Here is a 16,534-nt window from a genome sequence, read left to right as displayed (position 1 = left end):
TTTAATTTGCATATAGCTGAGATATTGTCTCTATCGTACTCAGGTTCCTGCCAGCACCTTCTCCTCGCCACAATGTTTGCACTGAATTTCTGCTACCAACCAGTGGACCTGGTGCTGGTCATCAAATGTGGCATCCTGGAAATCCTTTCCATGTTGACCAACAACAGCTGTGCTCTGATGAACCAGAGTTGGTTTGCAGCCACTACATCTGGATCCATGCTACTGAGTGGGGCTGTCAGACTAGCTTGTACGCGCCTGCTTCAGATATTGACTGTCGCTGCAAGGTGAGAGTGTGGAGTGTAAGCAGCTGTTAAGAAGTGTGCAGGACTTGTTCTACTATTTCATTCCCTGAAAAGTTAAGGTACATTTTAGTGCTGACAGTTGCATAACAAGTTGTCTGTTGTCTCAGCTCCTGTGAAGATTCACTGCCTATTGATGTCTCCCATGCCCTAATGGACGTGATGTGTGAGCAGCTCCAAAATGTCCTGCACACTTTCCACCAGCAGCAGACAGCAGAGAGAGGAGCAGCTGAGAGAACAGATCTGGACTCCAACAGCAAGAGCGCAAATCTAGTTGGTGTGGCAAATTTAGCTATATTGAACATCCCTGAAATAGTTTTACTGTGAATACAATGTGATGAAAAGATCACAATTCAGTTTCTTCTTTCAAAGGACAGACATAAAGCCATTAATTGTGTTTTTGAGCACAGTCTTCTTGCTATTTTGTTGTTTCAGGAGTGGAAAGCAGCAAAGTGGTTGAATCTCAACTTGCAGATTTCTTGGTGTTTCTGAGGCGTGTGCTGTCATTAAAAGTAATGAAAAGACTTTCTACTTTTGTCAAATGGATTGATCCACTAATGGCCATTATTTCACACAAGTGCCCTTCAGGTAAGACACTTTAAAATAATCATTTTAAAACAGCATTGCTATTATTTATATTGCAGGAGAGTTCACATTAGCTCCATTTGATTCCCTGTTCACCACCACCGTTCTCCTTTCAGGATCTCCTCGCTTCCAGAACCTTCGCACAAAGCTCTTGGCCTTTCACGTTTTAGAACGACTGTTACCTGCTTGTTCTGAGCCTGTTCAAATTCAACAGGTATGATACAACATGCAGTAACTGAAGAAGATATTAATGCATACCTGGCAACCCTGTTTGTTAGTTTGAAATTGTACATTATGATGAAGTTTTCCCATGTTTGTTTTTCTTTGTCTCCTTGTAGATTGTTAAACAGCTCTTTCAGCTCTTGTCTGTTTGTATGTGGGAGGAACCACTAGCTGAGAGGAATCATGAGGAACCAGCTGAGAAAGACACGGGGGTAATAAAGTAGTATCACTTTAATAATACTATTACTTTAAAGATTTAAGAGATTCCTACAATACTATGCTTTTTACTATATTATTTTGCTGTATGACCAGTATAATGCCTTCTTTCTATCCATGGATTCTACATGCTTTGTAGGAATTACATGCTTGTCTGAGCTTTGTGCTCAGTACTCTGGATCACATTTCGATCTGTTCACAATTGTGTTGAAATGTTTACAAATAACCAAGTTTATTGCCTTCATAGCAATATCATAAAGGAAAGTGGCAAGTGTTTATTACTGGTGGAAAATAGTGAATGAAGAGAAGCAGTAATCTGAGAGAAAATGGCTGTGTTCAGGAAGAAGGGAAATGCACTGCTGGCAGTAATGACACTGAAAACAGCAGGGCTACTTGATAGAACAGATGGGCCCGTTCTCCATGGTGGGGGTAGGATATGAAGTGAGAGAGGACAGAAAAAAATAAAAACAAATTTGATAACTGTCAAATTGCCAAGAATACTACATGAATTACATGCATATGAAATATAACCCTTGAGTATAAAATGATAATTAGCATCTGAAAATGTGATTTGCTAATAAGTGATCATTTATTTACAGTCTCTCTGTCAGCCTGTTGGTTAGAAGTGTTTCTTACATCTGTAACTTTTTCCATTTTCCTTAGATTTAGCATTTTCAAGATTTTTACATTTTAGGGACGTTTGTAATTTATATCTTTGTCATTTAATGTGCAAAGTGTCATGTTGTTTGTATTTTTCTTTCCATTCTCTATTTCTCATTGCAACCAACTTTCATATTCAGTTGATGGACATGTTGGTGTACGGTGCTTATGTGTTATCCACCACATGTTTTGCAGAATCCTGGCAACTACGATGAATGTATTCCCATTGGAGATTTTTCCTTTGACCCGCACAAGATAATCTGCTGTTCTTTAGAGAGCGGGAACATCCTCTCCCATGGTTCAGGAGGGAAAGGTTACGGCCTGGCAACCACTTCCATCACCTCTGGCTGTTTCATATGGAAGGTAAGGTGGTGGTGTCTAATCTCTCTTTCTTGTTCATTAACCAGATTTTATCACTCAAATCTTTAATAACTTGACATGTACTCAACCTCTCTCCTCTCTCCAGTTCTACATTACCAAAGAGAACCGGGGCAATGAGGGCACGTGTATTGGTGTTTCACGCTGGCCAGTCAGAGATCACAACCACCACACCACCACTGACATGTGGCTGTATCGTGCTTATAGTGGCAACCTGTACCATGGAGGAGAGCTAGTCCGCACACTTCCATCTTTTACCCAGGGGGACACCATCACCTGTATCCTGGACATGGAGGCTCACACCATATCATTTGCTAAGAATGACAAGGTCTGACCAGATATTCACAGTTAGCATTCAGGAATTTTGCTCTAATTGACTGCTGTGTTTTCTCTGAAATCTTTGTGTGTGTTTTTCTGCCAGGAGCCAAAGTTGGCATTTGAAGGTGTGGTTGCCTCTGAACTGTACCCCTGTGTGTTGTTCTACAGCAGTAATCCTGGAGAGAAGGTACATACTGTACGCACCTACTCCATAGGGCATGTGTTGCATGTGCGCACTTGTGCTCTTGCCCCCAAGCAAAGCATTTTTGTTATTGATAACCATGATCTTTAGCCACAGTTGGAATAAAGACACCTGTGGATTGTATCAACACTAGGACCCAGAAATTTAAAGACAAGGAAAACATTTGTAGTGCAACAAAACCGTGCCTCTGTGTTTCTCACAGGTGGCACTGCGTGACCTCCAGATGAGAGGTATGCCCAGTAATCTACTTCCTGGTGAGCCTCTCTGCAGCCCTCGAACGACGGTGCTGCTGGAGTCGACGGTGCAGCTCCTCCGCAGGCTCCATCAGTGTGACCAGTGGGCCTTGCACATCAACCAGCACATCCATACCCAGCTTGAGCTCATTGGTCCCTTGCTGAAAGAGGATGACTTAGGAAGCTTCAATCAAGGTCAGGCACAAGTTTAGACATTTTAGCCTGCTGTTTTGTACTAGTAATCTCGGTTACATTTTGTACCAGGTATGCTAGATTTGTGTATAACTACCCCCCTAAGATTTTTGAGGGACACAGGAAGGGCCCTAATTTTCTCTTTGACCAATGTAGGTTTCCACATTATCTTTCAGTTATGTGTTACATGAAACAAAAAAAAAAGCAATAGAGACGTTAAACAATTCCCTGTCAGCCACAGTCCACCTGTCATGGACCCAGGAGTGAGCAGCTGGTGTGAAGAACAGATGGAGGAAACCAGCTGGAGAATCTTATTTGATTTGGTACATCTGTGGCTTGAACATTTGCCACTGACTGTTAAGCAGTATCGAGTATTTGAGTTTCAAAATTAAAGGCAACTGATTAAGGTAATATGTACTTTTATGTGAAATGTATTGTCCTTATAAAGGACATCTTCTAAATTGGTATTACTCTTTGTTTGATTGTCACTGTCATACATTCTCCTGCAGGCTTCAGTCCCACACACTCTGAGAAAGAAGAGGATGAAAGAGACAAAGACCAGGCTGGTGACGACACAGGGGAATTGCCAGCACATCGCCGGTCCCTGTCAGAGGCCAAGCTGGCTGCTCTTTGCAACCAAGTGTGGCCGGTACTGGCCCTGATCGGAGGAGTGGACAGTGGTCTGCGGGCTGGAGGTCTGTGCCGACACAAACCCAGCGGACGCAGGGCTATTCTGCTTGGCGTCCTGAAAGAAGGGAGCTCCCTGGCCAAGCTTCAGTGGGAGGAGCCAGACCTCTCTGTCAGGTATTACAAATATATATTCATGCTTACGCCTACTTATTTATGATTAAATGTCTTTGTATATGTTTCTTAACTTATGACTCTCATTAACTTCCATTAAACAATTATTATATTTTTCTTGTCTTGGTCCTTTCAGCATCTTTACTACTCTGTATAATTCTTTTCTGTTAGTGTTTATTTTTCCTCCTGTGTGAGTTACTTTATTTTTTTTCATCATTTACCCCTCTGATCTTACTTTCTTCTTGCTTCCCCTTCTTCATTCTTAAATCCATTAACCCCTGTTGAATCCGTCCTGGTGTCAATCCATGCTCTATCTGTGGGTTCTTCCCATCCTTCCAATAACTAAGCTCCATGAATTCTTGGTCACCCAGCGACACGCCGATCATCTCATTGGAGCCCTGTGACATATCCTGCTGCGATGTCACCCGACTCGGAGGCCTCAAACCTACGGTGTTGTTAGATCTGATTTATTTGATGGGGCTGCTGGAGGAGCAGGGGTGGCTGGGGGCTTATCCAGGCCCCAAAAGGAAATATTCAGAGGAGAACACGAAAGAGGGCGAGACGCAGAGCTGTTTGGATGAAGACGCATCTGATGAAGTCAGATGGCTGACAGAAGATGAGAGGAAAAAATTTAAAGATCAGAAGGTTGAGACAGACCCCTTCATATCATCGTCCTCAACCAAAGATGCCACAAAGATTACGGACCATCAGGAGCTGACCTGTCTATCCCTACCTCACCAAACATCCCAAACCTCTAAAGCAGATGCCTTTGCACTTGAACTGAGAGCAGTAAGAGTCTCATATCTTCTCATTGGAGCTTTGAAATCCCTCACTGTCATTTTTAGCTGTGAGAAGCTATCAGATTTGCTTCTAGTATCTAAACATGACCCTTCCAGCTCTTCAGTCAGTCCCCTCTCCAGCCTAAACCCTGACCAGGCTAAGACCATCAGCAAACAATGGGATGAGAGTGCTGAGCTGAGATCAGTGTTGCAGTATGTGGTGCAGAGCATGGTGAAGTGGGCGGTCAGGCCCTGTCCCATCAAACAGAGCGTGTCTCTTACTGACCTGGAAAGGGCTCAGGTCATGATCTACAAAGGAGCCCTTAACAGACTGCAGGAGGACAAAGAACGCAAAGGTATCTAAATTTATGGATTATATTTGGTAGTTATTTTTGTTCGGTTACTGTATCGTAGAGCTGGAGACTTCGAACTTGGACATGTTTCACACTTAAGTCACAAAAATTCAGATTTAGGAGTTGAGTTGGACTTGTCAAGAAATAAATAAGGTAGCAACATGGACACCTAGCATAGCCACACACCATGAATATTTAATTATTTGGCCTTTGCATTGAAAAGACTTGGTTGATATTAGTCCTAATATTACAACTACTAACTACTGTTTTCATTGTTCGTGTGGTCTTCAAAACATCAGAAAATGATGAAAAATGCCCATCGGAGTTTCCCAAAGCCTAAGGTGGCAACTTCAGCAGTCTTATTTTGTCTGAGCATCAGTAGAAAACGCAAAGATATTCAGTTCACAATAAAGTTGAGACGAGATAAAGCCTCATGTTCTCTAGAGCCATCAACTGTCAAATTAGCTGAATAATTTTCTGTTGATTTAAAAGCAGCTCTGTTGTGATGTATTCAGGGTCAAAAAAAAAAATAGTATAATAATAACTAATGGGAGTGATCTAACCTTCGTCATTACATTTTCCTTGCAGAATCAGGCCACCACTTGTCGTCTCAGCCCATTTCTAAGTCCTCCAGCTCTGTGTCCCTGTACAGTGCAGGGTCAGAAGGAACTGCCATCTTCGGCCAGTCAAACAGAGCCTCTGCCTCATCCTCCAATACTGACTTGGCATCATCTCTGCCAACAAACCTGCAGGCAGATGGCCTTGATCATTTCAACCCTTTCCTTCCGATCAGCCTCCTCCAGTGAGTATAGAATGGGTTTGTTATATGAAAAAAATATATATATTAATTTGATTTACCTGTTGGTTGAGTAAGTCATACTAAAAGCTCAGTACAGTACATTGTCAGAAATTGGAGTTATGGTCAATTCTCATGTTACTGATTGCTACAGACCTGTATCTTTTGGCGGCAGCAGCTTTTCTGAAGTCCAGGGAATGGGTGAGTTAGGATCTATATGAAAACAGAGAGTGAGGATTCTGCTTGCACTGTCTTTAGTCTAGGCTGCAGCTCTGCCTGCTTGTTTTTCTCTTAACCCAGCCAGCTGATCAGAGTGTCGGTGTTATTCCTGCTTTCAAGAGGCGAACAAACAAACAGCTTCAGGGTTATGTAATAAAACAGAAAATACATTCTAAGCCCTCCAGGGAGGAGAATTTTGACAAGAATAGTACCAAGCTCTTCGCCAAAAGTCTCCTACAATACAAAGCACATATTCTACCACCTTCTCTGGGTTACCAGGCTTGAGCAAAATGTTGACGTAAAAGGATACATGCTTGATTTGCTGTGATTTTTAGGCATCTTAAATCAGGTTAAAAGAGGCTCAACTTTGCTTTTAGATACTTAATATTTCAAAAGTTTGTTTGGGACTGACGACTGGTAGTGTAGCACCACTTGCTCTGTGTTATTACTGTATATACTATATCTTCACTCCTTCTAGGCACATGGTGCTAACTCGGTTCCCTACGCTTACCGGCCTGGTTAGTGCTCCCTCCGTTCTGCACCCTTGCTTCAGCCTGGCCAGCTCTGCTTCTTGTGATGCCTTCACAGAGCAGCAGACTAGCTTCATGGAACCAGGTCCCTGCAGCACGCAGGCCAGAAGCAGCCTGGGTAAGAACAAACGCAGAGACGTTGATGGGGGAAAAGCTGTCAATACACAGCAGTACATTAAAAAGAAAAACTCCTCTAATTTAAATGTATCTCCTAATTTAAAATTACTGATAAACATCACAATGTTTTAAAGAGAATATCATTGCTAGTTGCTGCAGAATTGCAGGTCAGTTCGGTTTTTAACAAACTTTTTCCCCATGCTGGCTTCATATTCAAACATGCTATTAATGTAACTTCGAAATGAATTGAATTCAGCCAGACTTCTGTGTTATCATAACAGGAGAACGGTGATAACTCATTAGAAAATCTGTCTCTTGCATGATCTTACATGTTCAGCTATTTGTCACTTATCTTATCTGCTGCTCAAAACAGCATGTGTTTTGCTCTGTTATTGGACAGATATGATATTAAAACCATCAACTGCATGCATGACACAGTTTGTGCACTTACATGCTTGAATGGCACCATTTGTTCCATTGTCAGTTATGTTGGTGTTCTTTTTGAACATTGCTGGTTAGTGCATTGAACTTAAGGTCATTGCTCTGACTTTCACATTTTAGACATTAGGATTAACAGGCCAGTTGATTGGTAGGTGTCATCATTCATTCAGGACATGAAAACTAAATTGAAAAGGTGTACTGTACGTAGGATGAAGATGGCGTTTTGTCTGTAAACTAATAAAACAGCATAAGGATAAGAATTAAAACTAAATGTGAAGGTAATTTTATTTATCTGCTAAATTCCACAGCAGTCTACATGCATGAAATATTCAAGATGTCGCTGTGGGCTTGTTTTTGTTTTCTGTTTTTTGTGTACTTTTCCTTTTCTCCTCAACCACCAGAACGGACACAAATGTTTGTCACCAGTCGGTTGCTAGAAATGGGATTCTCTATGAGACATATCTACTGGGCCATGGAGGCAGCAGGTACTGCTTTGTGGAGTGTGTCTGATACCACAGACTTTTTTGCTTCATGTGCTTTTCTATTTTAAACATCTGTCCTTCACTGTGTGCTGCAGCCTTCCTGTAGTATTTATAAAGAGGAAAGTGTGTGTTGTGTGTGTGGAAAAAAAAAAGCCTTTTCTTTGATAAAATACTTGATTTATTGGTTTTAGGATGAACACAGTGCTGTTGTTATTTTCTAGTGTTAATGCAAAAATAACATGCATCAAAATTACTATTACCATATATTTAATACATATTATCATTATTATAATGAGGCTGTTCAAAGAAAACAAGTGTCTTCCTGATTTTCTGCCTTCTGCCTACTGGAGAAATGTAATTTGGTGGATGGTCATCAGATTTTCCCACCTCTCATCAGAAAAGGAAAGAAAATTGTCAAGCCTTTAAACATTTCTACTCAGTTTCTTACAACACTACACTGTCATTTTGAATTTCATGCAAATCTTATTTTCACTAAAATGTTGCTCACAGAAGCTCCTAAGGTGACAATGTCACCTCACAGTAAAACTGAACCAATTCAGAATTTTTAGTTTTCGTATGGCACAGATCATATGTGTATTCTGAGCATGTAAACAATTCTAAGTGTATTTTCACATTTACACATAGCACCAATATACAGTGTCACACTTTTATCACTTAAATTCCCCTCATTATGCTAATTTTGCAAATTTTTATCACGTACTATATCACAAATTGCACACCACCCCTCATCCCATACTTTTACTGTCAGAGCAGATGTACCAGCCTGACCTTAAACAGTACACAGAAGCGTGATCATCTGGTGGTGATGTCCGACATGAAGTAGCAATGCAGCACTCCATGATCCATCCTTTTTTTTTGAACTCTGACAGTTCAACTTCCCTGTGGTCCCTCCCAGATGTAGCAGGTGACTTGGACTCTCAGACCATTGAGGTGTTGGCCAGCTGGATGCTAGAGCACCCCCTGACTGAGGAACAGCAGGCAGCCGAGTCGGCTAGACCCGAGGGTGCTCCTGAGACCCCGTCTCCAGATGGACCGGAGACAGTGCAATGTCCTGAGCGCTCCACCAGTCAACCCAGTGAAAGGTCAGAGATTTCAGAAGCATACTCACATTTTGCAGTTGGTACAGTAATATTGTCATAAGTACAACCAGTTTGCTGACGGACTGCATGTTATTTTGTTTACAGCTTGTTGCCAGGGCTGGACTGGATAGAGAGGGAGAACTTCTTGGATGTCCACCTGACCAGGAACAGACCACCTCCGGCTCGGCGGCGACGCTCAGGCCCAACTCAGAGGACCTCCTTCCGAAGGGCAGGTCAGAGTAACAGCTTTGATTCAGGAATGAAATGTGCACATCAAAGCTGTGTTAGATCATGTGTTGGTTTTGTGGCTGATAACAAAATTCTCACACTTACTGTACATCTTACTGAGTGTTTTCATTTGAAACAAACACAATCTTTTCAGACTTGCCATCACCCAACCCCCTCCCACAGCTGTACCAGCAGCACACAGCAGTCGGTGAATGGCCAGAGCAGGTGGAGTTTCATCCTTTCTCTGCTGAGGAGGAGTCAGAGTTGGGCTACATGGATGACCCATACCATGAGGAAAGTTATGAGGACCTGCTCACCCCCTCGTTCTTCAGTTTGGAGAGAGACACACTCCAGATAGTGGAGGTGACACACAAATTATCACTAAAGCTACAAAACATGGACAAAACAAAAATCTAGATTTGATTATTTTAATAAATATATGTTATGATTTGAAATGCAAAACGACAACCACAGAGGTCACAGACTAACTTGTGTCAAGTGTCACATAATTTTGTACATTGTATTTATTCCTACACTGTGTTTAAAACATTCATGCATACAGTTCACTTCTTGTCAGTGTACTAGAAATATTATCATCCATCTTATTACCATTGTTTTAGGGTGGAGAAGAACACAGTCAGATGGTGAAATGTGAGCTGTGCAACACCCTTACCCTGCAGTTTAACAATCACATAAAGCGGCGTCACCCAGGTTGCGGGCAGAGTGCAGCACGAAAGGGCTACGACAGCACCGGGGCTTACGTGGATGTCTGGTTCAAAGGGGAGTGTGGCTCCAACTTTCCCTTCTACCTCCTCTGCAGCTCCTGCAGGGAAAAGTATCTGGCTGCAAACCTGAGCGACACAAGTTCTAAATATGAAAGGTAAAGCAGATATACTGTATGTCACATGATGTATGCAGGAAATGATGAATGGATGCATGCAACTGTGCCTCTAGACTGTTTGATGTTTGTACATGTAACTGGTTACAGTATATAGCCTATTATTTAACGTTGTTTTGTCCTCCATTTGCTTTTAGGATTAAAGGTCTGACATCTGATTTGATTGGCCAGTTGGACAGCACATCCGATGGTAGGAAAGGGTATTTTCACTCTAAAGTAGGACAAGTCATTTGATACTCATTAAATGCATTTTTTTGTAATATGAATGGTACTTCTGTTTGCTAAGATGATTGGGAAATGAGCCACCAAGACGAGTGTGACACAGACAAGCTGACGGGCCTGGAGGACTTTGGGCTCTTGCTGAGACCGCTGGGGCTGACGGAAAAGAAGCTGGTACCAGACCCCATAGCCTTTACTGAGCCAGATCCACTCGGAGCCCGGGTTTACAGCTCTGCTGACCCAACAAGCGCAGCAGCTCCCAAAGGTACTGGGTGTTTATTATAGTAGCTACTATAGTTGTGGTTCAGCATCAATGAGTTCAGTGGTGACAGATAAATATGATGCCTTTGCCCATACTGTATGATGGAACTGGAAAAAAGCAGTTGCATGCAAACTTGCACATTAAAGAGTGGAAGAATCCTAGGTAAAGGGCAGAGGTCTCATTTGATTTTCCATTCACTTTTTCTGCAGCTCTTTCATGACTGTAGGACAGTGTGACACCAAACCAATCACCCATGACTATAATAAAAATTCCAGTATCCACACACCTCTGAATATTAAATAGCAGGTCATATACAAACAGAACAGTAGGTTGCATTCACTCAGTGGTTAATTGTCATCTTGTTCCTATTGGATGTTTCTTTCACTTTATCTCTGGTGAAAGATTTAGCCCACTTTTTTGTAACACACACCCACATTCCCTGTGTGCTTGTTGGCAGCATCCACACTCCATCCACAGTCAGACTTACTGCAGCATAGTGCCTCATTACTCATTTATCATAGCTGCACATCTGAGGCACACATATTCCCAGTGAACCAGCATGGTTGTTCTTTTTTTTTTTTTTTTGCATGCTGACATCAGAGGGATAAGCATACCATGTACTGTCAGAGTAATTTAATATGAGTTTAGCAAGATGTATCAGTGCTTTGTCCTATAACTAACAGAATCCTCTTTGATGTGTTTTTTTTTGTCCTCACCAGGGAATGCCCTTGTTGAGCAGAAGACCTCTTTGAGCCTTGGACAGCAGGCAATATCACTGAGGGACTCTCATGACAGACTGAAAGCTTTAAGAAGAGTCACCTCCACCGCACAGATTCTGCTAGCCTACAGCATGGTGATGAGAGCACTGTCTCAAACTGCCTCTAGGTACATTACATCTGACCAAAATATACCCTTGTTGATACATTTTTTTCACCAATTCACTGCGGTTTCAGGATTCCTATTTTATCTTCCTCTCCAGTGCATCAGTGTGCAGCCAGTCCAATGGATTAGAGTCCTTGGGTCTGGCAGATATCCGCATCTTGGTGCGTTTGATGACTCTAGCAGCAGGGGGCAGGGCTCACAACTGTGTGGACAGACAGTCAGGTGCAAAGGGGCAGGCAACCGAACGCAACAACTCCACCTGCCTCAGCTTCCTTACCTCAGCCATCGGCAGCGTGGTTTCCCATAGCTCTACTGCTTACAGACAGCTAGTGGAGATATGCACTCAGGTCAGTTTTCTTTGGTCAATCCACTATTTATAAAAACTGTATAAGCTAATTATCATCTTTGGGCAAAAAGATCTAAGTTTTACATCACATTATATCACTATATCAGCTCTATATTACAGTGTCACAAATGCCTTTTGATAATAATAAATGTACATATTTTTTAATACATCAGTTAATTACATTTTCTCTCTTGTACTTTTTCCATATTTGTCTGAATTAATTACAGTGTGATCAGTTAGACTGTGGATGTCTGGACTGGAATTTAGGCCGATTGGCTGTTTGGACATCTGACTCGATATAATTGGTTGTTTTATGCTTTATTTATTTATATAGGAATAAGGCCAAGTATTCATTGAAAACTGTGATGAAAGCAAATTTAGGCTGCTAAAAGATTCATTACAATGAGCTTCAAGAATGACTTAAAACCAACACATGTACAGCACAATAAATATACAAAAATACAGTAATTAAGATTAAAATAAAGAGCTTTTTTTTCAGATGAAATTAAAGGAACAAATGTGGCAAAAGCATAGAAAATTATAAATGATATTATGATCCATTGAAATAAGAAATTATCTAAGCATTAAGTGATAATTTCAGTGTGAACATATACTGTATAAATGCTGGCAAAAGAATGTAAATTCTAAAATGTGAATATCCTCTTAATATTGCTGCCTGTAGGACCTAATGGCAGCAGCTACAGGGGAGAACATCGGGGCCATCAGTGACCCACAGCAGAGAGGTTGCCTGAGCTCCAGTCTAACAGCTGCAGCCCAGGGAGCCCAGCAGCAGAGGGACTGCAATGACCAGACGCCCCCAACATTCCTGGTCACGCAAAGTCTGGTCACCCTGCTGACGGAAAAGGGTGTTCACTGTTACAGCCCAGACAGGGCCGAACACGAGACTAATGGTGAGAGAGAGTGGTTGTGTTGTTATGTGTAATTATTTATTACAGTGTTTGAAATCCTATGTGTCTGTTTAATGTAGATGCAGGAAACCACGGGGTGTCTTCTTCGTCCTTGCCTCCCTCCCCTCTACCCCACTTGAATGCCAGAGTGGGCCCTCTGGAGCTGGCTAATGCGTTGGCAGCATGTGTCCTGTCTGCCAGGCTGACCAGTAAACACCGCCAGTGGGCAGCACAGCAGCTGGTGCAGGCCTTGGCCGCAACAGGAAGAGACAGTCCTAATCGTCCCCAGACATACAGCGACCTGGCTGGTGACTTACGCAAATGTCCTCTCAAGAGGCTGGAAGGACATTACAACAAGGTACGGGATTTATAGGATTAGTACTCAGTCAATTCAGTACAATTTATTTGAACAATCTGCATTGTAACAATGCTTGGTCACAGCTACATGTATTGTTTCTGTTTACGTTTTTCATAGCACAAACATTATTCTCCTGTGTTTTGATAACAGGATGATATGTGTTCAGAAAATAAAGCCATGGCTTTCCATTATCTATGTAAACAAAATGTGAGAATATTAATCATCATTATAATAATCATCTTAATCATCATCATAATCAATCACACATCAAACACGACTGTGCACAGCAGTAAGTGGTCTATAAAGCATCTATTTCAGCGGTACAGGTATGAAATTTCCCCACCAATCGTGTCAAATGTAGTATAAGTATCTTTACATTATTTCTGTTCATTTCAGGTGGCTAGCTGTTCCTGGAGCAGTGAGCAGAGCTTGCTGGCTACATGTTCTCAGGACAAAGTGGTGCAACTATGGAGCATCAACCAGAACTCAGTGGAATTACAGACCACTTTTTCCTGCATTACGAGGTAGTGTCTACTCTATCCAGTATTGATTATTTTGTTATTGTTTTGATGCTAAATTTTTAAAAGATATCTGGTTATCTAACTTCTCAAACCTTCATTTTTTTTATAGGTAAATATCTATATTCATAATTTAGAAAGACTAGTATACTTGCACAGAAAGATGTACATTTTAGCCTTAATTAAAATATATTATGAAAAATTAATGGTTCCTGTGTGATACCTAGAGAATTCTGAAAATCTCAAAGGGATTGCTATTAAAGGATTGGATGGTGAAATCAGATTTTCCTCCCTTTGACTCTCTCCAGTAAGGCGGACAGATCAAACAGTGAGAGGGCAGGTAGATGTCATCACATGTCTCCTGTATACTGGAGTCCAGGGGGAAACTTCTTGGCTGCCCCTGAGAACAAACACATCAACATCATGAACATCAGGGGTAAGTGCATTTGTGTTTTTTTTTTTTTTTACTAGTCTCAAATTTTATTACTTGTCTTGTTAAGAAAGACCACCTCCCGACATGTAATAGGACACATAAAAATACTCTGCTTCGAACAATAATTTGCCTGGTATTGTTTTTTCACATTTTTATAAAATCACCCTTATAGTTACATGCCTAAATCTTAAAAAGATTTAAAGTGATCACAGAGGAACTTCCCCCTCCAGCAGATGAATATGAAAAGTGTCAAACTCTGCACCTACATCATTCTGCAGCAAAACACATTTTTGAGTAGAGGGGGACTTTAAACAGCTGTAAGATGTCTAATAATCAGATCAGTAGTCTCTAAAATTTGAATTGTTCTGTCACTTTACAGGATCTCACTGTCATGTGGAGGCTCAGGTGTCTCGGGTCACAGCCCTCTGCTGGGCTCACACCTTCAGCTTGTGGGTCCTTGACCAGCCGCCAGCCTGTAAGAATAGAGCTGCTGAGAGCCTGTTGGTGGGTCGGCTGGATGGCTCCCTCTGCTGGCTGCAGGTCACAATGCAGGAAATGGAGTTAAATGTGAAGAGCACTGAACTCACCCACTGCCACAGGAAAGAGGGTGAGGTGGCTGCTACACACTGTTACTGACAGATCCTAACAGAATAAAATGTTTTTCATGAAAATGAAATCACACATCACACTCAGATTTTAATGTAATTATAAAGAGAGACATTACATTCAGTGACATACTGAAAACATTTAAAATTAATTGTTTAACTTACTACATATTTCTCTTTAAATTTCTATTGTTGATAATTCCTCTTAGCTGATGTGTTTGAATGGACACATCTCCACTCATACTATTTTTGAAATTGAGTACATGTTTTAGACTTAAAGGCCTAATTCAGCCTTTTGGAAAACGCACCTATTTTCATTCTTACTGGGAGTTAGATGAGAAGATTGATGCCACTTTCATGCCTGTATGGTAAATACGAAACTAGAGTCAGCAGCTGCTTAGCTTAGTTTAGCATAAAGTCTGAAAAGAGGTGGAAACAGCCGGCCTGGCTCTGTCCAAAAGCAAGAATTAATTAACTTGTCTTGTTTGTTTTATCTATACACAAGTATAACAAAATGTAAAAACTCCTTGCATCCAGTCTTTATGCTACATTCATTTAAGATTAGCTAAACTGAGCTAAGGTAATCAACTCCTGGCTCTACCTTCGTATAAACCCAACAGTGGCATCAATCTTCTCATCTAACTCTAGGCAAGAATGCAACATTCATATCTCAAAAATATCAACTTATTCTTTTAAAAGACTGATCTTCTCCCATGATTCCTTCTAGCCCCCCAGTGTGTCGCCTGGCACAGTGAGGACAAGCCTTTTGCAGTGGGCTATCCCACTGGAAAGATCCTTTTGGCCACAACTGAGACCTATGAGAATGAGCAGCCTGTAGTGCTGTCTGTCTTCCAGGTTTGTCTGCAAAGTTTCCTCCATACTCATTTTGATTGTAGTATGCTGAAGAGCCCTGCATAAGAGACAAAGAACTGCATGTGCCTCAAACCCAACTATGTGACACTGTTGTCTACACTGTGACACAGAATATACAGGAAATCATTTTTACTGTTCACTCTCCTTCTCTTCACTCTACAGGACAGTGTGAGTTCTCTAAAATGGGATCCCACAGGACACCTGCTGCTCTGCTTGAGCAGGTCAGAGGTAACAAAGATACTGGGACGCTCTGGTGGCACCTGGGTGACCCTGCACTCCCTCATTCACACCAGCACGGTTAACATTGCTGAATGGTGCCCCCTTGCTGGCAGAGCACCTGATCCCAAGCTCATGATGGCTGCGTGAGTTTAAATAACTCATTCTTCATTCTTTCTCTGACTCTTTTGTTTCTAGATAACCAATAATTTAACAAAATTGTAACAGTTTTAGAGAAAGATATAAAAAGAATTCATGAAAATCTAACAATATCTAATAATAGTTGCATGTTTTTCCATTTGTTCATATTGTAGATCAAGGGTGTAGGTTTGCATATGGACAGTAGGGACATGTCCCCACCAATATTTTGGAAGGACAGAATTATCCCTCACTATACTATGGCGATTGTATGCCTTACTATACTATGACCTTTTTTTGACTTTTTATGCCTTACTGTACTATGATGTTTTTATGCCTTACTATATTATGACGTTTATATGACTTATTATGCTTTACTATACTATGTTGTTTTTATGACTTTTCATGCCTAACTATATTGTCGTTTTTATGACTTTTCATGCCTTACTATATTATGTCGTTTTTATGCTTTTTATACCTAACTATACGTTTATTGACAGTTTTTTTTACCTTATTATACTGTGATGCTTTTTACCTTTTTATACTATCACTTTTTTTGACGTTTTATGCCATAGTATACTATGAGGTTTTATGACAATTTTAAGCCATACTATACTATGACGTTTTCTGACATTTTATGCCATACTATACTATGACGTTTTAATCCATACTATACTATGAGGTTTGTTCATATTTTTTTCCTTACTATACTATGTCGTCTTTTAAC

At 41.1% G+C, this 16,534-nt stretch overlaps 1 protein-coding gene across 1 annotated transcript in view; it reads left to right on the top strand.

Annotated features, from left to right (window-relative positions):
* The window catches only part of LOC111234694 (probable E3 ubiquitin-protein ligase HERC1), a 45,157-nt gene that overhangs the window by 13,641 nt on the left and 14,982 nt on the right, over window positions 1–16,534 (top strand). The window contains exons 29-57 of the mRNA XM_022762850.1: window positions 44–284; window positions 410–576; window positions 735–887; window positions 1,001–1,098; window positions 1,223–1,327; window positions 2,172–2,345; window positions 2,449–2,688; window positions 2,782–2,865; window positions 3,083–3,308; window positions 3,815–4,109; window positions 4,454–5,241; window positions 5,827–6,040; window positions 6,732–6,901; window positions 7,743–7,826; window positions 8,740–8,926; window positions 9,029–9,156; window positions 9,306–9,514; window positions 9,832–10,031; window positions 10,187–10,239; window positions 10,336–10,533; window positions 11,250–11,415; window positions 11,510–11,759; window positions 12,441–12,669; window positions 12,747–13,024; window positions 13,421–13,548; window positions 13,851–13,978; window positions 14,355–14,582; window positions 15,308–15,435; window positions 15,616–15,815. Coding sequence (XP_022618571.1) covers window positions 44–284; window positions 410–576; window positions 735–887; window positions 1,001–1,098; window positions 1,223–1,327; window positions 2,172–2,345; window positions 2,449–2,688; window positions 2,782–2,865; window positions 3,083–3,308; window positions 3,815–4,109; window positions 4,454–5,241; window positions 5,827–6,040; window positions 6,732–6,901; window positions 7,743–7,826; window positions 8,740–8,926; window positions 9,029–9,156; window positions 9,306–9,514; window positions 9,832–10,031; window positions 10,187–10,239; window positions 10,336–10,533; window positions 11,250–11,415; window positions 11,510–11,759; window positions 12,441–12,669; window positions 12,747–13,024; window positions 13,421–13,548; window positions 13,851–13,978; window positions 14,355–14,582; window positions 15,308–15,435; window positions 15,616–15,815 — 5,749 coding nt within the window. The remainder of the gene's footprint in view (window positions 1–43; window positions 285–409; window positions 577–734; window positions 888–1,000; window positions 1,099–1,222; window positions 1,328–2,171; window positions 2,346–2,448; window positions 2,689–2,781; window positions 2,866–3,082; window positions 3,309–3,814; window positions 4,110–4,453; window positions 5,242–5,826; window positions 6,041–6,731; window positions 6,902–7,742; window positions 7,827–8,739; window positions 8,927–9,028; window positions 9,157–9,305; window positions 9,515–9,831; window positions 10,032–10,186; window positions 10,240–10,335; window positions 10,534–11,249; window positions 11,416–11,509; window positions 11,760–12,440; window positions 12,670–12,746; window positions 13,025–13,420; window positions 13,549–13,850; window positions 13,979–14,354; window positions 14,583–15,307; window positions 15,436–15,615; window positions 15,816–16,534) is intronic.

Source organism: Seriola dumerili, unplaced genomic scaffold (genome assembly GCF_002260705.1).
Source record: "Seriola dumerili isolate Sdu_G_001 unplaced genomic scaffold, Sdu_1.0 BDQW01000450.1, whole genome shotgun sequence".
NCBI classification, from domain to species: Eukaryota; Metazoa; Chordata; class Actinopteri; order Carangiformes; family Carangidae; genus Seriola; species Seriola dumerili.
The sequence above is the reverse complement of the archived record's forward strand: the minus strand, read 5'-3'. Positions and strand labels throughout refer to the sequence as shown.